We start from the raw sequence: 20,728 nt of genomic DNA, 5'->3' as shown, positions 1-20,728 counted from the left end.
CTCTCTGCCTTCTTATAACTAAACACTACTTGTGATGTTATTATATTGCATTTTCCTCATCACCTTGAGATAATCAAGGATGTAAATATTTTATATAAAAATAATATAGTTAACATTGCGTGATGGGAGATTTTGATCTCTCAAATTTAATATTGTAATTAAGTCTTTTAATTTTGTAAAATTTATAATATCTAGTTCTGATTTATATAAAATTTAATATATATATATATAAGTAATTCCTTATTTTAGCGTATATATTATTTTTGACAATTTTAGTTTTTTTTATTATATAAAAATAGTATAAATTGCATGATAATAATTAATAAATGATAAAAAAAATCTTCTAACATAAAAGTTTTATCCTTAAAATTGTTTGAAATTCTTTAAATATTTTTTTTTTGGTTTCACTGTTCTAAAATTTGATATTATTATAATTCATGTCATATCAACATATTTTTTTTCTTCTAAAATTTGATAACATTATTTTCTACACTTAATATTCGTTTTAGTGCAGACAAATAACGATTATTTTATAACTGAAAAATATTTTGAGAATTCGATCATGTATTATATATATGAATTGTTGGATTTCATATGGATAATTAGATAATAATTTTTTTATTATCTAAATCACGTGAATTCTATTTTAAAAATAGTCATTTGAAACAGGTAATATCACTATAAATGATTTTATTTTTGTTATAGATTATTTTATTTGAAATACGTGAATTTTTTTCTTCTTTACATATTTAACATAGTTACATATGCATAATATGAACTCAAAATCATGGATTAAATTTGAATAATTTTCGTGTTAGTTGATCAATACCTTTGCTCAAGGTGATTTTTTATTTGATACATAAATAATTAATATATATCATATGATGATTATAGAAAAAATGTTGATATTTATATTTTAAAAATGAACAAAATCTAAAATCTATTTTAAAAAAATAAAAATAAAAATATATTTAACACATAAAAATGTTATATTGGTATACGCATGTTTTCAATGTAAGATTACATTTGTAATTTTATTATTTGCAAGCTAAGGAGGACTATGCAAGGACAAGGGGTCTATTTCAGAGGAAAAAGGGCAATTAATATGACACAAAGTAGACATGATATCACTCTGGAAAGAAGAAAATGAAGGGGATATATAATGCTTCTATGTAATAATTGGTGTTGTTTCATTCATCATTAACTTAAACTTTGGAAATTAATTAAAAACATAGAGAATCCAAGGATTAACATGCTGTAATTGTAATTTGATAAAGAAGAATGTGATTATGAGACGTACGTTCATCTTGTGCTGTCACATCTTGTTGATCATGGCGAGCATTACTAAATCTAACTTGTTCGATACACGATAGATTTTGCATCTTGGTTAAAGTGTTCTTTTTCCATTTCTTTAAACTATAAAAATCTTACTCTATTTTTTTAAATTATATAAAAGACATTGATAATTAATAAAATATATTTTTATATAAAATTTTGAACGTAAAATAAAAATGAGATGATATTTTATCAAAAATAAAAATATAAATTAAAGATAAAAAAATATTTCTCTTAAATTAGACGACTCTAATTTTTTTAATTTTGTTTTAGTATGATTTTTTTTAATAAAGGTGGCTTGTATTTAATTCATAATTCATTTGAATTAAAAAATATGAGCTATTGTTACTTTTATCCTTTATGTGATTAATTAAGTTTAGGATATATTGATTCAGGTTTAATTTAAAGTATAAACTGCAACCGGATAAAATTTTAGGCTTGTGAAGTAATTCTTTTGGTGACTCTTTGCTAGCATCTTTGATGTGAATCTGTTTGTGTTTATACTGGATTTTGTAATTTTCTGAGTGATGCTTTACAGAAAACCCAAACATGTCACTGGTATTTGACAGATGATATCAAGAATGTCTCCTCATTTTACCACTTTTTATATTTAAAAAAAAGTCAATTAGCACGAAAAAGTTTTCTTTCCACCTAGAAAGGTGAATAAAATAAATATTATTCCCTATTTATAAATTGACGTTTCAATTTTCAAAGATTATTTTTTATGTTCAAAAATGTTTTATTTTATTTATCTAAATATTAAAAAAGAAACTTTTGTTTTCACGTTATTTCTCTAAAAATATTAAAACATCTATCCTACCAAATATCACCAAAAGATTGGAAAAAAAATATTCATTTTGTATGTATTTTTTTTTTAATCTTATTAGGGATGAGTTTTTCATCATAAATACTTTCTACTAATATCATATATACTCAAAAAGGTCTTTTTTTAAATAAAAAAATTAGCTGTTACGTGAATGCCACCGGGTAGGCACTAGGTGCTGAAAAACATTATGTAATGTAACTAACAAACTAAAGAAAATAAAAATATTACACCAAATCATCTTTAGGACATTTGTATTTTCTGAACTTTCTGCATCCTAATGATATGTGACTCTTTCAATTATAGTGTCTTAATTTTTCTACTAAATCAGTTTGTGCTATGAACCAGAATCTTTCACAATTTAGAGAATCAATAAGATAGGAAGTTGAATGAGGGATGCATATCATTAACAAGATGATCTATTGGCCTGGCTCCTCTTGTTTCATTCTTCAAAAGATCCACTAATTCTTCTGTCCAATTATTCCTCACATATGCACCATCAATATAATTAATTACCGCCGACGGAATAAAATTATAAATATAAATTTGTCATTATATTGTTTCTTCCCAATCCATTCTTGGTCACCTTAATAAATATTAAGTTTCACAGTAGCAACTAACCAGTAAACTTCACATATAACTGTTGAATTAAAAAATAGTAATGAAGAAAAGTGCAACAGAAATGTACCAAATCATCACGCCCACGCCTTATCTAACTTTGCTAGTTGGATGATAGTGGTCTCTAATTGACAAACTAAGCATATGGACAAAATATTATGGGCCAAGATGTTGGCACCATGTTTTTCTTTCGTATCCTAATTGAACCATCTTTGTCTCATGCACCATTTGTTTTGCTCTAAGTTGCCCTGTCCCTTTTTATTCTTTTTTGCTCCAAATTACTTTTTTTTTTTTTTTTTTCCTTCTCTCCATCCTTCATTTCTCTTTCTATGGTCCCTTTTATGTGTGCTGGCCGGCGGCATCTTCTTTTATTTATTTCCAAGCTGCATTCATGCTGCTATTCAATCCCACTGTAACTTCAATCAAAAGGAACAAAGGGAAAGATTCAAAGTGTGGAGGAGGATATAAATCAAACTAACCATGCATCAAAAGAATAGAGGACAATTCTAATACCCAAAGAGTAATCCACATCAACATTCCATTCATGTTGCATGCTATTGGAAGAGATCAAGACACTTTTTAGTTGATGTGAAGACTACTAACTATAAAGATGAGAGATCTTTGTTTTTTTGTTCAATTTCATTTTCAATTGGCATGTCAAAAATTTTCAATCGAAGTTGTGACTTTAATTAAATAGTAAAACCTTTTTCTAGTAAAGTGACATGTATAATCGGACTATATATTTATACTTGAGTCAGCATCCTTGACTTATAATGTTTCTCATCATTTTTTGTCTAGTATCTTTATTGTAAGAAGCGCTGCTATGAGATAATAAGATCATAGATGCTCTCATTTAAGTGTTTTGGATCAGTTTGGATAACAGCAGGGACGGAGCCAGGATTTCAATACTGGGGGGCCGAGAATTGAGAAGGCAAGAATTGAGAATGATCAAATGAGGCGCTACATTTTTTTAAAAAAAAAAAAATTCCAAAGTGATACCACATAGCAGGCCGTACCAGAAGTCCAAAAGTTGAATAAAAAAATAAATTTGGGTTATTCATTTAATTATACATATGAGTTTATATTAAAAATAGGGGGTGCCATATAGTAATATATATGTATATAAAAAAAATTAAAATTGTTGGGGGGCCGTGGCACCCGTAGGTCCCCTTAGCTCCGTCCTTGGATAACAGTGTTGAAAGCATATAATACAGTCAATGGACATGGATTCTCATTTCCCATCACAATTGGTCGTTTCCACTACTTGGATTCTAATTTCTAAGGTCAAAAGGACAAAGTTCAACGCCGAAAGTCAGTTTTCTAATGAACGCATGAAAAGCAAATATTGTATTTTATAATTTTCATTGGGATATACTTAGTCCATGACAACACTTTACCTCACTGTTGCTGAATATATGTTTACGGTTTACCCTTCATATTCTACTTAACGTAATGTAATGTAATAATAATGTGCCCCACTTCAAGTTCCCTTGGTGATGTGATTTTGGTTATGGAAAATCAATAAGTTCCATTCCTGTATCATGCAACTCTTTCTCTTTCCTCTTCATGTGTTATTCTCCTACTCTAGTTGTAATTTCAAGTCCTTTTCTTTCTTTATTTTAAAAGATTTTTCTGCCCTCATGCAACATGTGACGACAAAGTTGTCATGTAGTAGGACCAGCTGAAAACATCTTATCAAGAGGCCAATCAGAGAATTAAGTCACTGAAGATATATATATTGATTTCTCACCTCAACTTGCATATGTGTCTTATTATATTTTTTGCATTTGTGTAAAGTACATCCCAAAAAGAGGTGTATAGAAAAAGGGGTTGAGGTTGTGTGATAGAGAGAGAGAGAGAGATCTTGTTATGAGTGAATGATGGGTTGGGTATCTCGTATTTGTTTTGTTTCTTTGCTTCAGCTTTTAGTTAGTTAAGATATGGTTGATCATATGAAAAGACTTTCTCAATGGAAATAAAAGCAACATGCTATCTATGACTGTAACCAAGTACTTCTACTACTACTCAGTCTCAGTGTGACTGATACTGAATGGGTTGGTTCAGTTGTCTACTCAACTTTGTGAGGTCCACACACTTGATTTTGTTTCTGTATATAATGCACATATACATATCTCTTTTTCCTGTTTCCATTTGTCACTTTGCCAACAAATTATGAGGCTAACGTGTCGTATATTAATGGATCTCAATGAGTGCATGAAATGTGTGGATCATTGGTTAACCGTAATATATATATTTTTTTCTTAATCAAATAGAAGAAATGGAGAATGTCAATGATGAGGTGAGACAAAAGTTCTCTTAGGTACACCCCATGACATGTTTTATAATAGTTTTTGGTTTGATTTCTTTTCGTGTAGTTTATGAATGTAGAAAGTAGAATGTCATTATTTGAGCAATTAAGAAAGAAAAGAGAACAAACATTCTGATGAAGGTGCATCTAAACTTAGTTTAGCCGCCATATTAGTGACTGATGATTTAATGTGCACTCACTGCACTGTGATTCGCTTCTGAGATGGAAGAGTAGGAGCAAGCTGATTAATGGTTGCGTATCTTTTGGGCTTACGAAATTAATCTACATATGGGCCTGTACTTGTTTCATATTTGGGATCTAAATTTTGAGTTGGAAAATAACTTAATGAAAAGGCCCGGTCTTACCAAAGGGCCCAAAATCAGCTGGGGTTTCGTATCACACTATCTCTGCCCTCATAAAATCAGGGATAAGCCAAAAATCACAACTCCTAACTCCTAAGGTTCTTGGTGTCAAAAAAGAAAAAAACAACTCCTACGATTCTACTGGACCACAAAAAATATCACAAGGTTCTCAGAGATTGAAAGGAGAAATCCCCCCTTCATACCAAAAACAACATTGTGACAGAAGAAACAAAGAAAACTCAATTTATTTGAGACATTTCATTTGATATATATCAATTCGGTTATTTGGAAAATAATTAAAATAACTTTTTATTTCAACAAATATTTTTAAATTAAATACAATTAACACATTTACATACAGCGCTATAGCAGTAATAAATAAATATTTTTTCACTATATATATATATAATTACAGTCTACTTCAATAATATCCACTATATATTAAGATGTGGAAAAGTATTTTTAAGAATTTTTTTTAATGGGAGTATTTTTAGAATTTTTTTAATGAAAGAATTTTTATAAATTCTGTTAACTTATTGTTCATTTCAAATTTTATTTATGCTTAAAAATATTTTTTAAAAATTTTAAACATAATTAATATTTTAAAATATAATATTTCTATATAATTTATTATAAACTTTAGTAATATATAACAAACATTTAATTTATCCTTAATTTGAATTTTTTTTATATAAAAGAAATATTTAGTCCGTAAAATACTAGTTCTGAGATATACATTTCACATACTGGTAAAAAAAACTTACAAATTTCTTCTTTTTATCTTTATTTGGATGCTAATTTTTTTATCATTTATTTATTTTAATTTTAAAATAGTATTTTTATTATAATTAAAATTATTCATTATAAATTGAAAATTATTTATACGTTAAAATATTTTATTTATTATAAATTTTATTTTATTTAAAATATGTGTGTATTATGAATTATGAATAGGGTGATTGAGGGGCAGCGGTGTGGGCGTGGGCGTGGTTCTCCCACTCTGGCGTCCACCTTTGGTACGGTGTACCTTTCTTGCCTTTGAATCTGATTCTGGTTCCCTAGGATCCGTTTTTATTAGAGTTGGAAGTGACTGCTCCTAACGCTAAGAATGCTAAGTTGTGTATTTCTGAGAAGGTGTGAGAGATTCTGTGATTGTTATGGCATCAATATTAGGAAATTATCAGTACTTTCTGAGGCCAAACCAGAGCACTTAATGGTTGAAAAAGTTGTTCATATAGATCGTGTGTCAAATTTACACTATCTTCTGCAGTTATGTGCAAAAACAAGATCTTCCATAGGAGGAAGAGCATGCCATGCTCAGATTATTCGCATTGGCTTGGACATGGACATATTAACGTCAAATATGCTCATTAACATGTACTCTAAATGCTCTTTAGTTGGCAGTGCTCGCAAAAAATTCAATGAAATGCCACTGAAAAGCTTAGTTTCGTGGAATACAATGATTGCAGCACTTATCCAGAATGCAGAGTACCAGGAATCTCTAACACTTTTAATTCAAATGCAAAGAGAGGGAACCCCATTCAATGAATTTACCATTTCCAGTGTTCTATGTGAGTGTGCCTTCAAATGTGCTATACTTGAGTGCATGCAGTTGCATGCTTTTTCAATTAAGGCTGCCATGGATTCAAATTGTTTTGTTGGAACTGGTTTACTCCATGTCTATGCTAAGTGCTCTTCCATAAAAGATGCAAGTCAGATATTTGAGAGTATGCCTGAGAAGAACGCTGTTACATGGAGTTCAATGATGGCAGGATTCGTTCAAAATGGGTTTAATGAGGAGGCCTTGCTACTTTTTCACAATGCTCGGTTGATGGGTTTCGAGCAGGACCCGTTTATGATATCATCTGCTGTTAGTGCTTGTGCAGGCCTGGCAACTTTGGTCGAAGGGAAGCAAGTGCATGCCATTTCATACAAGTCTGGATATGGTTCAAACATATATGTTGTTTCCTCCCTTATAGACATGTATGCCAAATGTGGCTGCATAAGAGAAGCTTACCTTATGTTTCAAGGTGTGGTGGAGGTTAGGAGCGTTGTTTTATGGAATGCAATGATTTCTGGGTTTGCTAGACATGCTTGTGCGCTAGAGGCTATGATCTTGTTCGAAAAAATGCAGCAGAGAGGCTTCTTTCCTGATGATGTAACATATGTATCTGTACTAAATGCATGTAGTCATATGGGTTTACATGAAGAAGGACAAAAGTATTTTGATCTCATGGTTAAACAGCACAATCTTTCACCCAGTGTCCTTCACTACTCATGTATGATTGATATTCTTGGTCGAGCAGGACTGGTTCACAAGGCTTATGACTTGATAGAAAGAATGCCATTTAATGCAACTAGTTCTATGTGGGGTTCACTTTTAGCCTCTTGTAGAATTTATGGCAATATTGAGTTTGCTGAGATTGCAGCCAAGCATCTGTTTGAAATGGAACCTAACAATGCAGGAAACCACATCTTGCTAGCAAACATATATGCAGCTAATAAAAAGTGGGACGAAGTTGCAAGAGCGAGGAAACTTATAAGAGAGAGTGATATGAGGAAGGAGAGGGGTACGAGTTGGATTGAAATTAAGAATAAGATTCATTCATTTACTGTTGGCGAGAGAAATCATCCACAAATAGAAGAGATTTATGCTAAGTTGGATAATTTGGTGGTAGAGTTAAAGAAGCTGAATTACAAGGTTGATACCAATAATGACCTGCACGATGTTGAAGAGAGCAGGAAACAGATGCTCTTGAGGCACCACAGTGAGAAGCTTGCTGTTACCTTTGGATTGATGTGTTTGCCAAGTGATATACCAATAAGGATTATAAAAAACCTCAGAATTTGTGGTGATTGCCACACTTTTATGAAACTTATCTCCAAGTTTACAAGCAGAGAGATTGTTGTTCGAGATACAAACCGTTTTCATCACTTCAAGGATGGGTTATGTTCTTGTGGAGAGTTTTGGTGAAGTTGGGATATATATTCCCTTTTATTTACTCCCAACTTTTACTTCCATTCCTGCATCCTTATACCATATTTGAGTGACTTTAAGGGGGAGGAGCGATGATTAAATATTACTATTAATTTCTAACCACGTGGATGGAGAAAATTTTATCAGAAGGTGATCTCTAGGGTATAAAAATCACCAATTCATGTTTTATATGACATAGGAACTTTTTTCTGATGCAAATTGTTGGTTTCAGATTTTCAGTTTGTAGTAAAGTACGAAGGGAACAGTATGTGTTTGGATCTGCGTTCGACGTACGCTGATTCACGTCAGATTTGTTACAGAAGTATGATGTGCTTCATTTTTGAATATTTGATGCACGTCCACAGCATGGTAGTGAGGCCTGAAATTTCAGTTGTTTTCTGAAATTAAGTTGGGCGTTTAAGTACAGCAGATGTTTCCGGAGAATGGGCCTGAAATTCATTTCAAGGGAATGGATTTCGTAGTGAGGCCTTTGTTACATTGAAACGAGGACAATAGTCGACTGGTGTTATGAAGATCAGCTTATATTTGTCAATGCATTCTTTGACTAAATATGTTGCTAAACCCAAAATGCAGATCCAATGTACAAATTCGAGTTCTTAATTTGTCAGCTTATATTTTTTTTTAATTAAGTATAGCTTTTTTCCAACAGATGGCCTCTTATTAAAAATAATGTGGTACATTCATGACTAAACCAAAGATCAAACTAAGTCTTTGTTGATTTAAGAATACTCATTAATTTTATTTCCAATAACTCAAATTGCCTAACTTAATCAATATAATAAATTGTATTATGGTGTGTTTAGACAAGAAATTTTACAAATTCAAGAAATTTTAAATTCTTGGTATTTGAATTATTTTGATTTCAATTTCTATCATTCTTAAAATATTTTGTTTGGATAAGTCAATTCAAATTTCTCAAATTTTAAATTGTTGAATTGGATATGACATTAAAATTGATTTTAAAAATATATTTATATGTTGAGATTTTTAAATTAAATTTTATAAAAATAAATATTAACTAATTTCTAAATATTTAATAATTTTAACAATTAATATTAGATAATATTTTATAATTTTAAAAATATTATTAATATTCAATAATTAAAAACATGAAGAGATAAGAGATAAGATAAAATATATAAGTGAAATAAGAAGAAAAAAAATATGAAAAATTTCAAATTCTTACTTTTTGGAAGAATTTGAAGTTCTAATATTTCAAGGAATTTTAGAAATGCTTGAATTTCAAATTCTTTATAAATTCTCTATCCAAACAAGGTATTTCACCTCAAAAAATTTGAAATTCTTCAAATAAATAAATTACTCCATTTAAACCTCCATTCAAACACACTATTAGAGTTACTCCAACGAAAATGATAGCACCGAGCACTTTCTCTGATATTTACCTAACTTCTAAAGAGTAAAGACTGAACTACAATATATTATTGAAAAATGCTATATGCTCGGAATGCACATTCCGAATAATCCTCCGACTAATTAAAAAAACTTTTTTCTTTTTAATTAAAACTTATATTTTACAATTAAAAAATTATAAACGTCAATCATAATTAAAATTTCGGAGGATATATCATTGTTCTATATTATTACACTAAACCCATTTTGCTGATTCCATTTTATTTTTTATGTTGTCTCGATCACAACGTTGCAGATTTTTTAGGTGCTGAGTAGCGAGAAACCCCCACCAACCTATAACATCATCGTACATTCTATAACTAGGAGCAACTGTTTTCTTTCCCCGTTCTTACATTTGATTTAGAATAATTATTCTGCTGCAAGAGTTTGGACATTTCAACTTTTACAATGCACATTTCAAAGATAAGTTACACCGCTTTTATATATTATAATCCAACATATACAAAATTGAACCGTATAATTGTACATGTTATTACATTAAATTTAAAATAATTTAAAATACCATTATATTATCTAAATTTTAAATACTTAGATCTTAATGGAAAGAGATATTATGACATCCTCATATCTGATCTCAGCTTTAACGGAAGCTTAAATACAGATGTAATCCAAATTCTGCGTTTTGTAAGATAGCAGCTCCTCGCTTTGCAAATTGCGACAAGAGGGGTTAAAAAGGAGACAAGGAGGAAATGTCTTATATATACATGACTTCAGATACTGTACAGTACAAAACAACACGTCCTTCCAACAATGGGGATCGTTAGAAGCATCAGATTTGAGGGTGCATCAAACGATCTAGTTTTTCATTATTGGCGGCTACATCTTAATTCTTAATGAAGCTCTTCGAAAATCTGCCACAAATAAACATCAGACTCGGTATTCAGTAACTCTTTTGTCAGATAACTATAGGTTGCAAACTTGTTTCGCTGGTTTTAATAATAATAAAAAATTATCCAAAAGCAACTTTTTTATTTCCATTCACATTTTATAGTCATATCAATTATCAATTTAAAATAAATATCATTCCAAAAGAGTAATAAATCAATAGAGAACAAATAAACCTTCAACCATACTCTAAAAAGAAAAGTGAAACTCATCGATCAATTAAAATTAAAGTGGATATACAGGAGTACAATGTCATTAATTCTGGTATTGGCGCATCATCATTATATCAATTGTCAAAATTAAACTTATTCATTTTAACGTAGTATATTTTTTTTGTCTGGACACCATGCCGCAAGGTCAAGGACTAATCTTTCAATGGCCAAGCATTATACATATTAATGAATATTAGTGTAAAAATTCAGAGTTTCGAAACCAAAAAGTGACTCTTCGGAGACCAGGCAATGTGGGTAGTTTACAAACAGATAGAATGCTAAAACAAATTATTGACCTCCAGAATTCCTAATTATGCTAACAAACATAAATAATGTCATGAGACAGCATACCTTTAACAAGATCCCGTGTTACTGAATCACTATGCTCTGCTACTGTAACTGAAGCCTCCGTGGCAAGAGAACTACAAAAGGATTCAGTTAGTGCTTAGTTTCAGACAACTAATATATACAACTTCAAAATTTTCAAGAGTTACCTTCTGCTATATTACAAAAACTCTGAGGAGGAAATATCGTTTCCGGGTCCACTTCCTGGGAAGAAACAATCAGAGACAGGCTATGCCTACTGGAGAAAGCAACCAGACAATGTTTCAGGTAAACAGATAAGCCAAAATTTTTAACGATTTTCTATCATCAAGCAATAAATATTTAATATCACCAGACCGCAGTAATCTTATCACTTTCATGATGTTAAGGCAACATATATTCTTGGGTTAAAGTTTTATTTAACTTATTTTCCTTCTTTCAGTTTAAATAAAAAATGGCCAACATATACTGCCAAGTGTTTCAAATCCCCAGACATCAACTTAAAAAATGTCATCCAAATAAAAGGCTCCAAATACTTGAACAGTCACAAACCTTGCCCACGAAGGGATAAACTTATTATTTGGCATGTCATCATCATCGTCATCTTCATCATCTGAACCTCTATACGGAGACACTTCGTATGATTGCTCTTGAAGTGAGTTCTTGATGATCAAGTCATCATCTTCAGTAGCTTTAATCAAATTCTTCATTACCTATAAAGACGTACATTTAAATCTTTGAAAAATAAAGTCCAAAACACAAATTTAAATATTCAAAATGACAGTTTACTACGTAACAGTCTGTCTTCTCTGATCAGCATAAGAAGCTAAAAATTATTTAACGGGAGTATAATGCAAAGCCAAAAATTTAACTGGATAAATCATATAACCCGACTTCAATTAATTGTTAAGCATCATATGCTAAAGTAAGTGGCTTTAAAGATTAGCAATTATAGGATTTCAAAGCTAAAATCACATGAGATAGCATTGAAACATTGGCGCTATTTGACTGACTAGAAATTAAGTTTCATGTATTGTTAGAAGAATAGCACTTATTTTTTACAGTTGGGAAAATATTACTCCTGGCCTTGGCCAAAGTACCATGAAATCCTTCCAAATATGAATATTAACGATGACATAGAAGAGTGCCACAGAAAATAATATTACCTTTTCATTATTACCACAATCATTCACAGATTCCGAATATTCAGGACGCGGTTCTTTTGTTTTATCATTTACTGAATCCCTCATGACCAACGGTTCACTTTCAGAAATTTTCTCCACATTGCCTTCTCTTCTGTCTTTCACTGGAATGTTCTTTTGATTTTCTCTTTCATCCATAGATTTCTTATATACTTGGACTTCTTCACCCTAGACCAGACAGCCCATGTATTAGCATTTTCCTAAAAGAAGAGAGAGAGAGAGAGAGAGAGAAAACGAGGGAAAAAATTATTTTACCATGGCTCGGCATTGTATTTCTATTTCTATCTCCTCTTTCTTGGCACGTATTTTCTCATGCTCTTGCTGCTGCTTCTTAATGTCGTTAAGACGCTTCCTTTTTTTTTCTTTCTCCTTTCTTTCTTCATCTTCCCTCTGTCGCTTCTTTGCTGCCATCTGTGCCTCCTTTTTCTTTCGTTCTTCCTCTTTCTTTTTCTTCTGCAGCTCCAGCTCCAACTTTTCCCGCTCGAGTCGCATCACCTCTTTCTTCATCTTGCGCTCATTCTCTTTTTTCTCAGCCATACGCTTGGCAGCCTCAGCTGCCTCCAGGGCCTTCACTTTGATGTCTCTCTTGCCTACATGTTCAAACGGTAATGTTCGGATAATTATCAAAGTGAATTTCAGTCTCTAAGAAGGCAATTAAAATGCCTATTTTAAAGTGACTAAATAGATAAGATCAGTAGTTACCTGTAACAACAGCTGCCGCTTGTTTTTGCTGCACTAATGGAATAAAGGAAGAAACGTTGGATACAATGTTGTTTATGGGGCCATGTTTCATAATATCTTTTCCAGATAATTTTGGCCTACTGGGCCTTTTGCGGACTGATTCAGTGGCCCTCTTGACACCATTCGCTCCAAGAGATATATTATGATTCTCCTTCCCCTTTCCTGTAAATCTTTTCCTATTGCCATCCTGCTTGTCAAGCTTATTTTTTACCTTATTGCAAGTCCCACTGAGATTAAACTCTGTGCTTACAACATCTTCGTGTCCACCTGTTAAAATATCGTCTTGTAAAACTGATGTAGAAGGGTTTTCATTATCTACAATCTCAGCTAGTGGTGCTCTTATGTTTGAGCCAACCATTCCTTCACAAGCAATGCCCCTTTGGAATGTACCAGCAATCTCATCTACATTTTCATTTTCTTCAGTAATGCAGGGAAGGTCTAGTTTTAAACTCTTACACTTTCCTGAACTGCCAAGGTTCGAATAGATTCGATCCCGAAGAGTTAGAACTGAAGAAGTATACTGACCCTTGCAATTTGGTTGGCAATCAGAACGGGACCTTGGACTCGTATCACTTAGAGCAATGGAACTCCTTACACCTAAGCCCTCCAGAAGACCATTAGGTAAAGACTGATAGATGTCCGGTACATTATGCAACTTATATGGAGTTAAAGAATTGCACAATGGAGAATGCATGAACCTAGATTTACCAAGGGATGTATAATCTATTGAGTTACTTGGAACATTCATCTTTTCCAAATCCATTTCATCTTCGGTAATGTTTGGCTGTGCATTAACTGTTTGCATAATGAACCCTTCAAACTCTGGTAAAGCCTCATCTGTACCAACCAAATCCAAGCATTGCATTCCTGGAGAAGCAAACATACCATCTGACAATTTAGCATTTTCTCCAGGATAAATTCTTGTACTTGAGGTGCTTCTTTCAACAAAAGTCTCAAGTTCTGAATTTTCTTGTCCACAATTAACCAGGTGATGGCACGACTCCTCCTTCTCGTCCATGGTGCATCTCATCATTGAGTCAATACTAATGCCAGGTGGATTTGCCACAGCCAACCGAAGGGTGTCTTCAATTCTGTCTCTTCCATCCAAAATAAGTTTCTGCCAACAGGAAAACCCATTTAAATAGTCTATTCAGAAAGTTATTATAAAATGAAAAGGAAACTTTTACGGCTATAACCTACGCATACATCTGTATATTCACTTTCCTGCGTAGTAAGATTTGCAAAATTTTCAATTATAGATGCAGTTCTGGCTGAATGCATGTTATAGAAGGAAAGGTAATGCATTGGAAAAGAATATACATGTACAAAACCCATAATCAAGCCTTTTCCCATCAAATGGCATTGGTTTCATGGATCAAAAAATGTCAGTGTCCCATTCTTACGTGTAAAGAAAGAAATCCCAGATTAAAGAATCAATGTCAAATTATATCAGTAGCTTTCTACACTTAGGGTTTTAATTTATCATTCCTCATTTAAAACAGCTAACCTAAATTATTCTTGCATGTGCCAAGACTCAATTGCATTATTAACCAACATAGGATTATTATCACTTCTATCTCTTATCCATGTATCCCGCCTCATCCTCTTTGACAATCCTTTTTCACACTTTCTGCTTCCTCTTTTATATAAATGTAGCACTAAACTGTTTTTTATCTGCAGTAAATCACTTTTGCATGATCATAAATTCAACTTTCAACTAGCTCATTTGCTGTGTAATATGGCATCTACTCCCAGCCAATTTTCAAACAACAGACGCTATGTAGCATACTAGAGTTACTGCATTGAGTTTTTATCATCTCTTAGGATTTCTGCTTTTCATTTTTATTTGACTCAGTCTTTGTCTTAAATCAGGGAATTTATTTCAAGTTCAGAGTTTTTCGTATAAATTTTAAAGGGTAGTGCTTTTCAATTTAATTAAGGATAACTTGAAAACATTTTTCCTACTTCTACATTTTTGAACTCTTAGAAAACAAAGATAGGCCATAATACATGTAGATTGAGTTTTAACCTTGGATTCTTAAGTAACTGATCTCTTTTCCCCACTTTCTCCTCTGTTTCTTTGTTCTCTATCCTGGCTCTAATCCTAAACTGATCGAGCAAACAAAGTCTTGCTACATCATTTTCACTCCACTGGGTCACAATTATAACTTCAGCATTTTCACTTCTCCGAATGATAAATAGTCTTAATGATGCTATCTACACTAGGCTTCCTCGAAACATCACATAGACATTGTTGGAAATCTTGTTGGAATTGTGAAGAAAGTTGTTTTCCAGAACATAAATTATATCTAAAATAGCTTTCAAAGGTCACAATCATGGAATAAAATAAATTTAGTTCTGTCTATACCAAAGCTACACAGCATGATAATTATGATTGTTAGTTCAAAGATGTTAACCAAGACTCTTTGGCATACCATTTGATAATTGATATTGAATTTTTTTTAACATCAACTCCATTAGTGCAAGGTGTGCAGAAAATTCATATTTATTTCTTAAAAAATAATCTTATGCAGACTAATCTTAATATTTTCAGAACGTGAATCAAAACATTATGTACCTCTTCTTTTCTCACTTTAAGTGAAGAGTCTTCCATTGTTTCGCATTCCCGATTGTATTGCTCTTCATCCGTTGGGCTGTTACAAATATAGTGATGTCCTATGTCATCCTGTCGATCAGATGGCAAATGTAGAACTTCTAGGGCAACCTCAGAGTTTCTACTTACGGGCCTTTGGTCAATAGAATAACATGGTTTTTCTAAGAGGTTTGAAGAGGCTGGCAGAAATTTCTCTGCTTCATTTTCAATCTTCCTTCTCTTATGCTGAGGACATGAATGCTCCACATCATAAGTGAAACTTTCTGTGGAACTTCTGAAAATCTGGAAGCCAGTTGAAAAACCAGTAATTTTTCCATTGCTGAGCAATGCCTGCTGCAACAAGTCACCATCTTGACACAAGGCAATGCTCTTTGGGACCTGTTGTGCCAAACCAACGTTCACATCATCCATAGGAGCAGAAAATGGGAACCCAATAGTGAAACTTGCAACATTTTCATCTGCGTAGTTATGCAGATCATTTCCGGTAACTGCTTCAGAAGAAGAGTCTGCCAATTTAGCACTACTTTCATCATTTTTAAGTTTACAGTCTACTGAAACAAATTTTGTTGGCATGACTTCTTTTGACAAACTTCTTGATGAATTTTCACTAGCAACTTGTGAAGGACTTGGATGATTCAGTGACTTGGCACTTACTTTCGTCCTAGGTATATCTTCCTCCTTAAAGTGGTTTGAATGGTATTCCATCTGAGGCCCCTCTTTTGCAATCAGTACTTCCTGCATTTGCAGTGAAGGCATCTCCACCAAAGAATTGCTCTTACTTCGGCATACAGGAGAAGTTTCCTTTTCAAGTACATTGACAGGTTCCAACAAGTTCAGAGGTCCTTCTGGTGACACTCCCTGTTGCCTTTCATTCAAATCAGGACTACAAATTCCGTTCATACTTGTCTCTTCTACATCATCAAAATCAAGTTTCTTAGGCATCACAGACATAAAGTCAGCAGGCATCTTCGAGACTGATACATTCAGCCCAACCTTAGGGCTAGCACAAGGAGGATCTTTTTCAACTAATTCATCAGAGTCAGCATTATCTTCACCAACAATCGCAGCAGGTCTGTGCTCAGCATTATCAGTGGGAAAAGCACCAGATGGTATATTTTCTTGGGCATCCAAGACTTTCTCATCCACCACTGCTTCAACATATACTTCTGCAAGTAAAGACCGGCCATCTAAATTGGAAGAACTCACTGGCCTTAATGATCCTTCATTTGCACAAGTAGTCACAGCCCTTGTATTTCCAGAAGCAGCTAGTGCTGCAACGTTCTCCTTCTCTGCAGAATCCCTAACAGTTTCTATATCTAATTTTGAATACTTTGGACTTGAAGAAAACCTTGTAGCATCCAATTTGGTAGGCTGTAAATTGGAAGACTTCTTTCCAGCAGATTCAAAGCAGGTAGCAGTACCTTGCTCACAGAAATTGGATCCAGAAGATTTCAATACTTTTTCAACCTTTCCAGAACCACTTCTACTCAAACGTTCTTTTCTTTTTACTTCACAAAAGTCAGGATCCTTTTGACTACTGAAGGACCCAACATGAGACACCATTGGATCATGTAAATTCTGTGAAGTTATAGGTTGAGGAGATTGCGCTGATTTATAGATAAACATTACAGAAGTACCAGTCATCAAAATATCATGCCCTGATGGTGGACAGGAACTTCTTAGTGATTGCATCTTGCCATGACTGTTACTTTCTTGTTTGTTGAGGCATAAGTTACCATCTTTAACTGTATTCCTCTCATTTCCATTGTTATAATCAGAGGCTTTCTCTAAATCTGTTAGTTCAGCATGTGTAATTGGTTGTATAAGATCACAGGTTTCAACTCCTTTGCCACTGCCCAAGGTGCTGTCAACCTTCAACAATTGACTGTTACATCTTGCCTGGCTAGAACTACTAGATTTTGTTAATCTCTCATCATACACACTTTTTCCAGCTTCCTTGCTTTGATACTCTCCTTTATTTGCTTCGTTGATGACACAACTTCCATTTGCGAAACAAGGTTGGTTGACTATCTCCAATGACTCATTCAAATTATTAGGCGGAGGACCATCTTCCTTCTCTGCAGATGAACTAGCAACATTCAAAGAGTTGAATTTCTGGGATGAGCTTTTAGATCTTGTAATCCGGCCAGAGTAATTAGATACACAATCACCTCTTTCCATTTCTTCCTTGGAACAACTTTGGATGTTGGAATGAAAATCTATGACCACAATTGACTCCATTACATGCTCTGCCTGTTCTGTTGAGGGTGCAGAACCCGCAACTGTGCCAGCACAGACACCGGCATCAGTATCTTCTCCTGACAATCGTCTGAGTGCTTTTGCACTATTACGTAGCTCCAGAGCCCTCTGCCTTGACTTTGACCTCTGCACCCTTGCCAGAGACAAAGCTGGGTCATGGTGACTGTCTGAGGCTCTTGCTTCAATCTGATTCTGAGGTGATACAGCAACTGAATCCAGTTCAGGAGGACCACTTGATGAGGCACACACAACATTGTTGACAGAGCAATCAGGCAGATTTGAAACCCTGTCTCTCGCGTCACAGTTCTTCTCTAAAGCACGACCTGCATTATGCAAACCAATTGGATACTGAACACCGTAGGTTACAGCATCCAGATTGCTGTATACACCTGGGAAAGGAACACTACATTGTGGTTGCGAGAGTAAAACATCGGAAACAACATCATTTTTGTTGAACTCTGCAGCGAAAGAAAACGTTATCACCAAATAAGGGCCAAATTTCGCAAAGGATTATTGGCCGCAATGTTGTGGCACATACATAACTACAATAGAACCGCTAATTAATTGGAACTAGCTCCCTCAATATGTAAGAGGACGCAAACGCAAATTATATAAAACTGTCTCTTGCTATCACATGAAATTAAATAAATATCATTTCTCCGCGAATATGATAACTAGATTTGAATAACAGCATATGATTCTAACAAAATGCGAAGCGCAAAATGAGCGAGACCTAACTTGAAAGTTTGAATAGTCGGAAACCTAGGTCTGTTTGTTACCTTGGGGATCTGCGTGAAGGGAAGAGTTGCAGAGCCATGGAGGAGGGGGAATTCCGTTGAGAAGGAGTTTAGGGAAAAGGTGGTGCTCCCAGAGATGGCACTGTTGTCGTGACTGGTCGATGATTCGCTTCTTTATCTCGAAGATCTGCACCAAGTGTTTCTCCATCGCCGACATTTCTTCGCTTCACATCGATGAAGAGCGTTGGCGCTGTTTACAATTCAAATTTGGGGATTCATTGGATTCGATTGGATTGGAAAATTGAAATCGATTCAATTTGTGTTTCTGTTGCGTCGTGTATTGGGTTCACTTGGGCTTACCATTTCGGCCCAACATATCCTGCCCAGGTCTTCACCAAATGCTGGGCTAATCTGACCCAAACAAAACCATAGTCTCGTCAGAGGGTTACCTTATAATATTTTAATATATCCATCCTTATACAATAAATTAAATTAAAATAATTTTTTTTTCGTCCCTGAAATATTCACCGCCGACAGCAGCGACTAATCTCCTTGCTACATTAGAGGCACCTCAAAGAGTGGAATAGCTGGCCCCCAAGATTTAACACGGCTGCATACACAAGACAAGATTCGAATTTCTGACCTTACTTAAACGTGGATTAACCTCTACCGCTGAACCACACGCTTGAAATTTTTTTAAATTAAAATATTTGAAAAATAAGATTTCACTATTTTATTCAATCAAATGAGGACAACTTTCATAATTTATTTGTTTTGATCGTTGGGAAACTTCCGGAAAATTATATCAATTTTAAAAAAAATGAAAAATTACATATTGTGAATGTCACATGATCACATGAATTTTTAAGTTAATAATGAGGATTAAAAACTCAAACGATAAAAATTATGAAAAACTATAATCGAACAGTTTTTAAAGGACTAAAAACAAATTTTAACAAAAGATGAAAGATTAAAATATTTTCCATGAGTCATATTGGATTTGACAACAAGGAGTTAAAATTAGAAGGGAAAAAAAAAATATATGAGTGCATTATTGAAATCATAAAGTATACTACGGGTCTTATATCAGATGGACTGAGATTCAATGTAGAAAGTGTTTTTAGTTTACTTTAGCAGAATGCAAGTCTCCAACACCTTATGGGTTAGGATTGATAATTGCATCTAAATAACTGAACTACGAGTAATGCTATCTTTGGAAGAAATGAAAGTGGATGAAGGAAAATAGAAGGGGAAAAACACGCATAATGTTAAATTTTCGTTTGTTTGATTGGAAAGAAAATCGAAGGAAATTTGAGAGAAAGTTTACATTTTAGAGGCGAAAACTCAAAATTATAATTTTTTTTTAATAATTCAAAATATAATGGTCTACAAATCATAAAGATGAAAAGTGATTATAAGAAGAAGTATTTTCCTTATATTTTTATATACATATACATTATTTTAAATTTTTTATTATATTATGTTATCTCTGTTTTAATTTATAAAATTTAATTAAAATAATTATTAAATTTTTATATAAGACCCGTTTATAGTATTTATATATTAATTATTTTTAGATTAAAATATCTCTAATTAAAATATGTTCTTTTAGTTTGTTGGGAATTGGGATACATTATTTATAGACTTTTTTTAAAAATATGTATTCTAATTAGTTAGGAGAATAAATAATATTAATTATGAGAGAGAAGTAACATGACAGATTGTACACTAAGTGATATTGGTTAAGGCAAAGATAAACATAAATTAAGGGAGAAAAGTAATTTAAAATATATATATATAAGACAAATTTATTGTTATCAACTACCTATTTGTCTTAATCTTGGTATATTCTAATATATGAAATAATATATATATATAT

At 33.0% G+C, this 20,728-nt stretch overlaps 2 protein-coding genes across 3 annotated transcripts; one reads left to right on the top strand and one right to left on the bottom strand.

Annotated features, from left to right (window-relative positions):
* Positions 1 to 6,420: 6,420 nt before the first annotated feature.
* On the top strand, positions 6,421 to 9,073 carry LOC109797721 (Pentatricopeptide repeat (PPR) superfamily protein). The gene is made up of 2 exons (XM_083060304.1): positions 6,421 to 8,573; positions 8,656 to 9,073. Exon 1 carries the CDS (start codon positions 6,555 to 6,557, stop codon positions 8,418 to 8,420), a length of 1,866 nt encoding a protein of 621 aa, XP_082916430.1. The 5' UTR covers positions 6,421 to 6,554; the 3' UTR covers positions 8,421 to 8,573; positions 8,656 to 9,073.
* A 1,196-nt stretch (positions 9,074 to 10,269) lies between these two features.
* On the bottom strand, positions 10,270 to 19,269 carry WYR (inner centromere protein, ARK-binding region protein). 2 transcript variants are annotated; one of them, XM_020356889.3, is made up of 9 exons: positions 18,892 to 19,269; positions 15,818 to 18,570; positions 13,201 to 14,356; positions 12,754 to 13,088; positions 12,463 to 12,666; positions 11,849 to 12,009; positions 11,467 to 11,555; positions 11,324 to 11,394; positions 10,270 to 10,726 (listed from the first exon to the last, which is right to left on the bottom strand). In XM_020356889.3, exons 1-8 carry the CDS (start codon positions 19,064 to 19,066, stop codon positions 11,363 to 11,365), a joined length of 4,905 nt encoding a protein of 1,634 aa, XP_020212478.1. In that variant the 5' UTR covers positions 19,067 to 19,269; the 3' UTR covers positions 10,270 to 10,726; positions 11,324 to 11,362. The 2 variants fall into 2 exon arrangements, with proteins under 2 accessions (XP_020212478.1, XP_082916428.1); XM_083060302.1 differs by having other exon boundaries at positions 15,818 to 18,435.
* Positions 19,270 to 20,728: the final 1,459 nt, after the last annotated feature.

This window comes from Cajanus cajan, chromosome 7, assembly GCF_000230855.2.
Source record: "Cajanus cajan strain Asha chromosome 7, NIPB_CcT2T_4, whole genome shotgun sequence".
Classification (NCBI taxonomy): Eukaryota; Viridiplantae; Streptophyta; class Magnoliopsida; order Fabales; family Fabaceae; genus Cajanus; species Cajanus cajan.
This window is presented reverse-complemented; position numbering and strand designations above follow the sequence as displayed.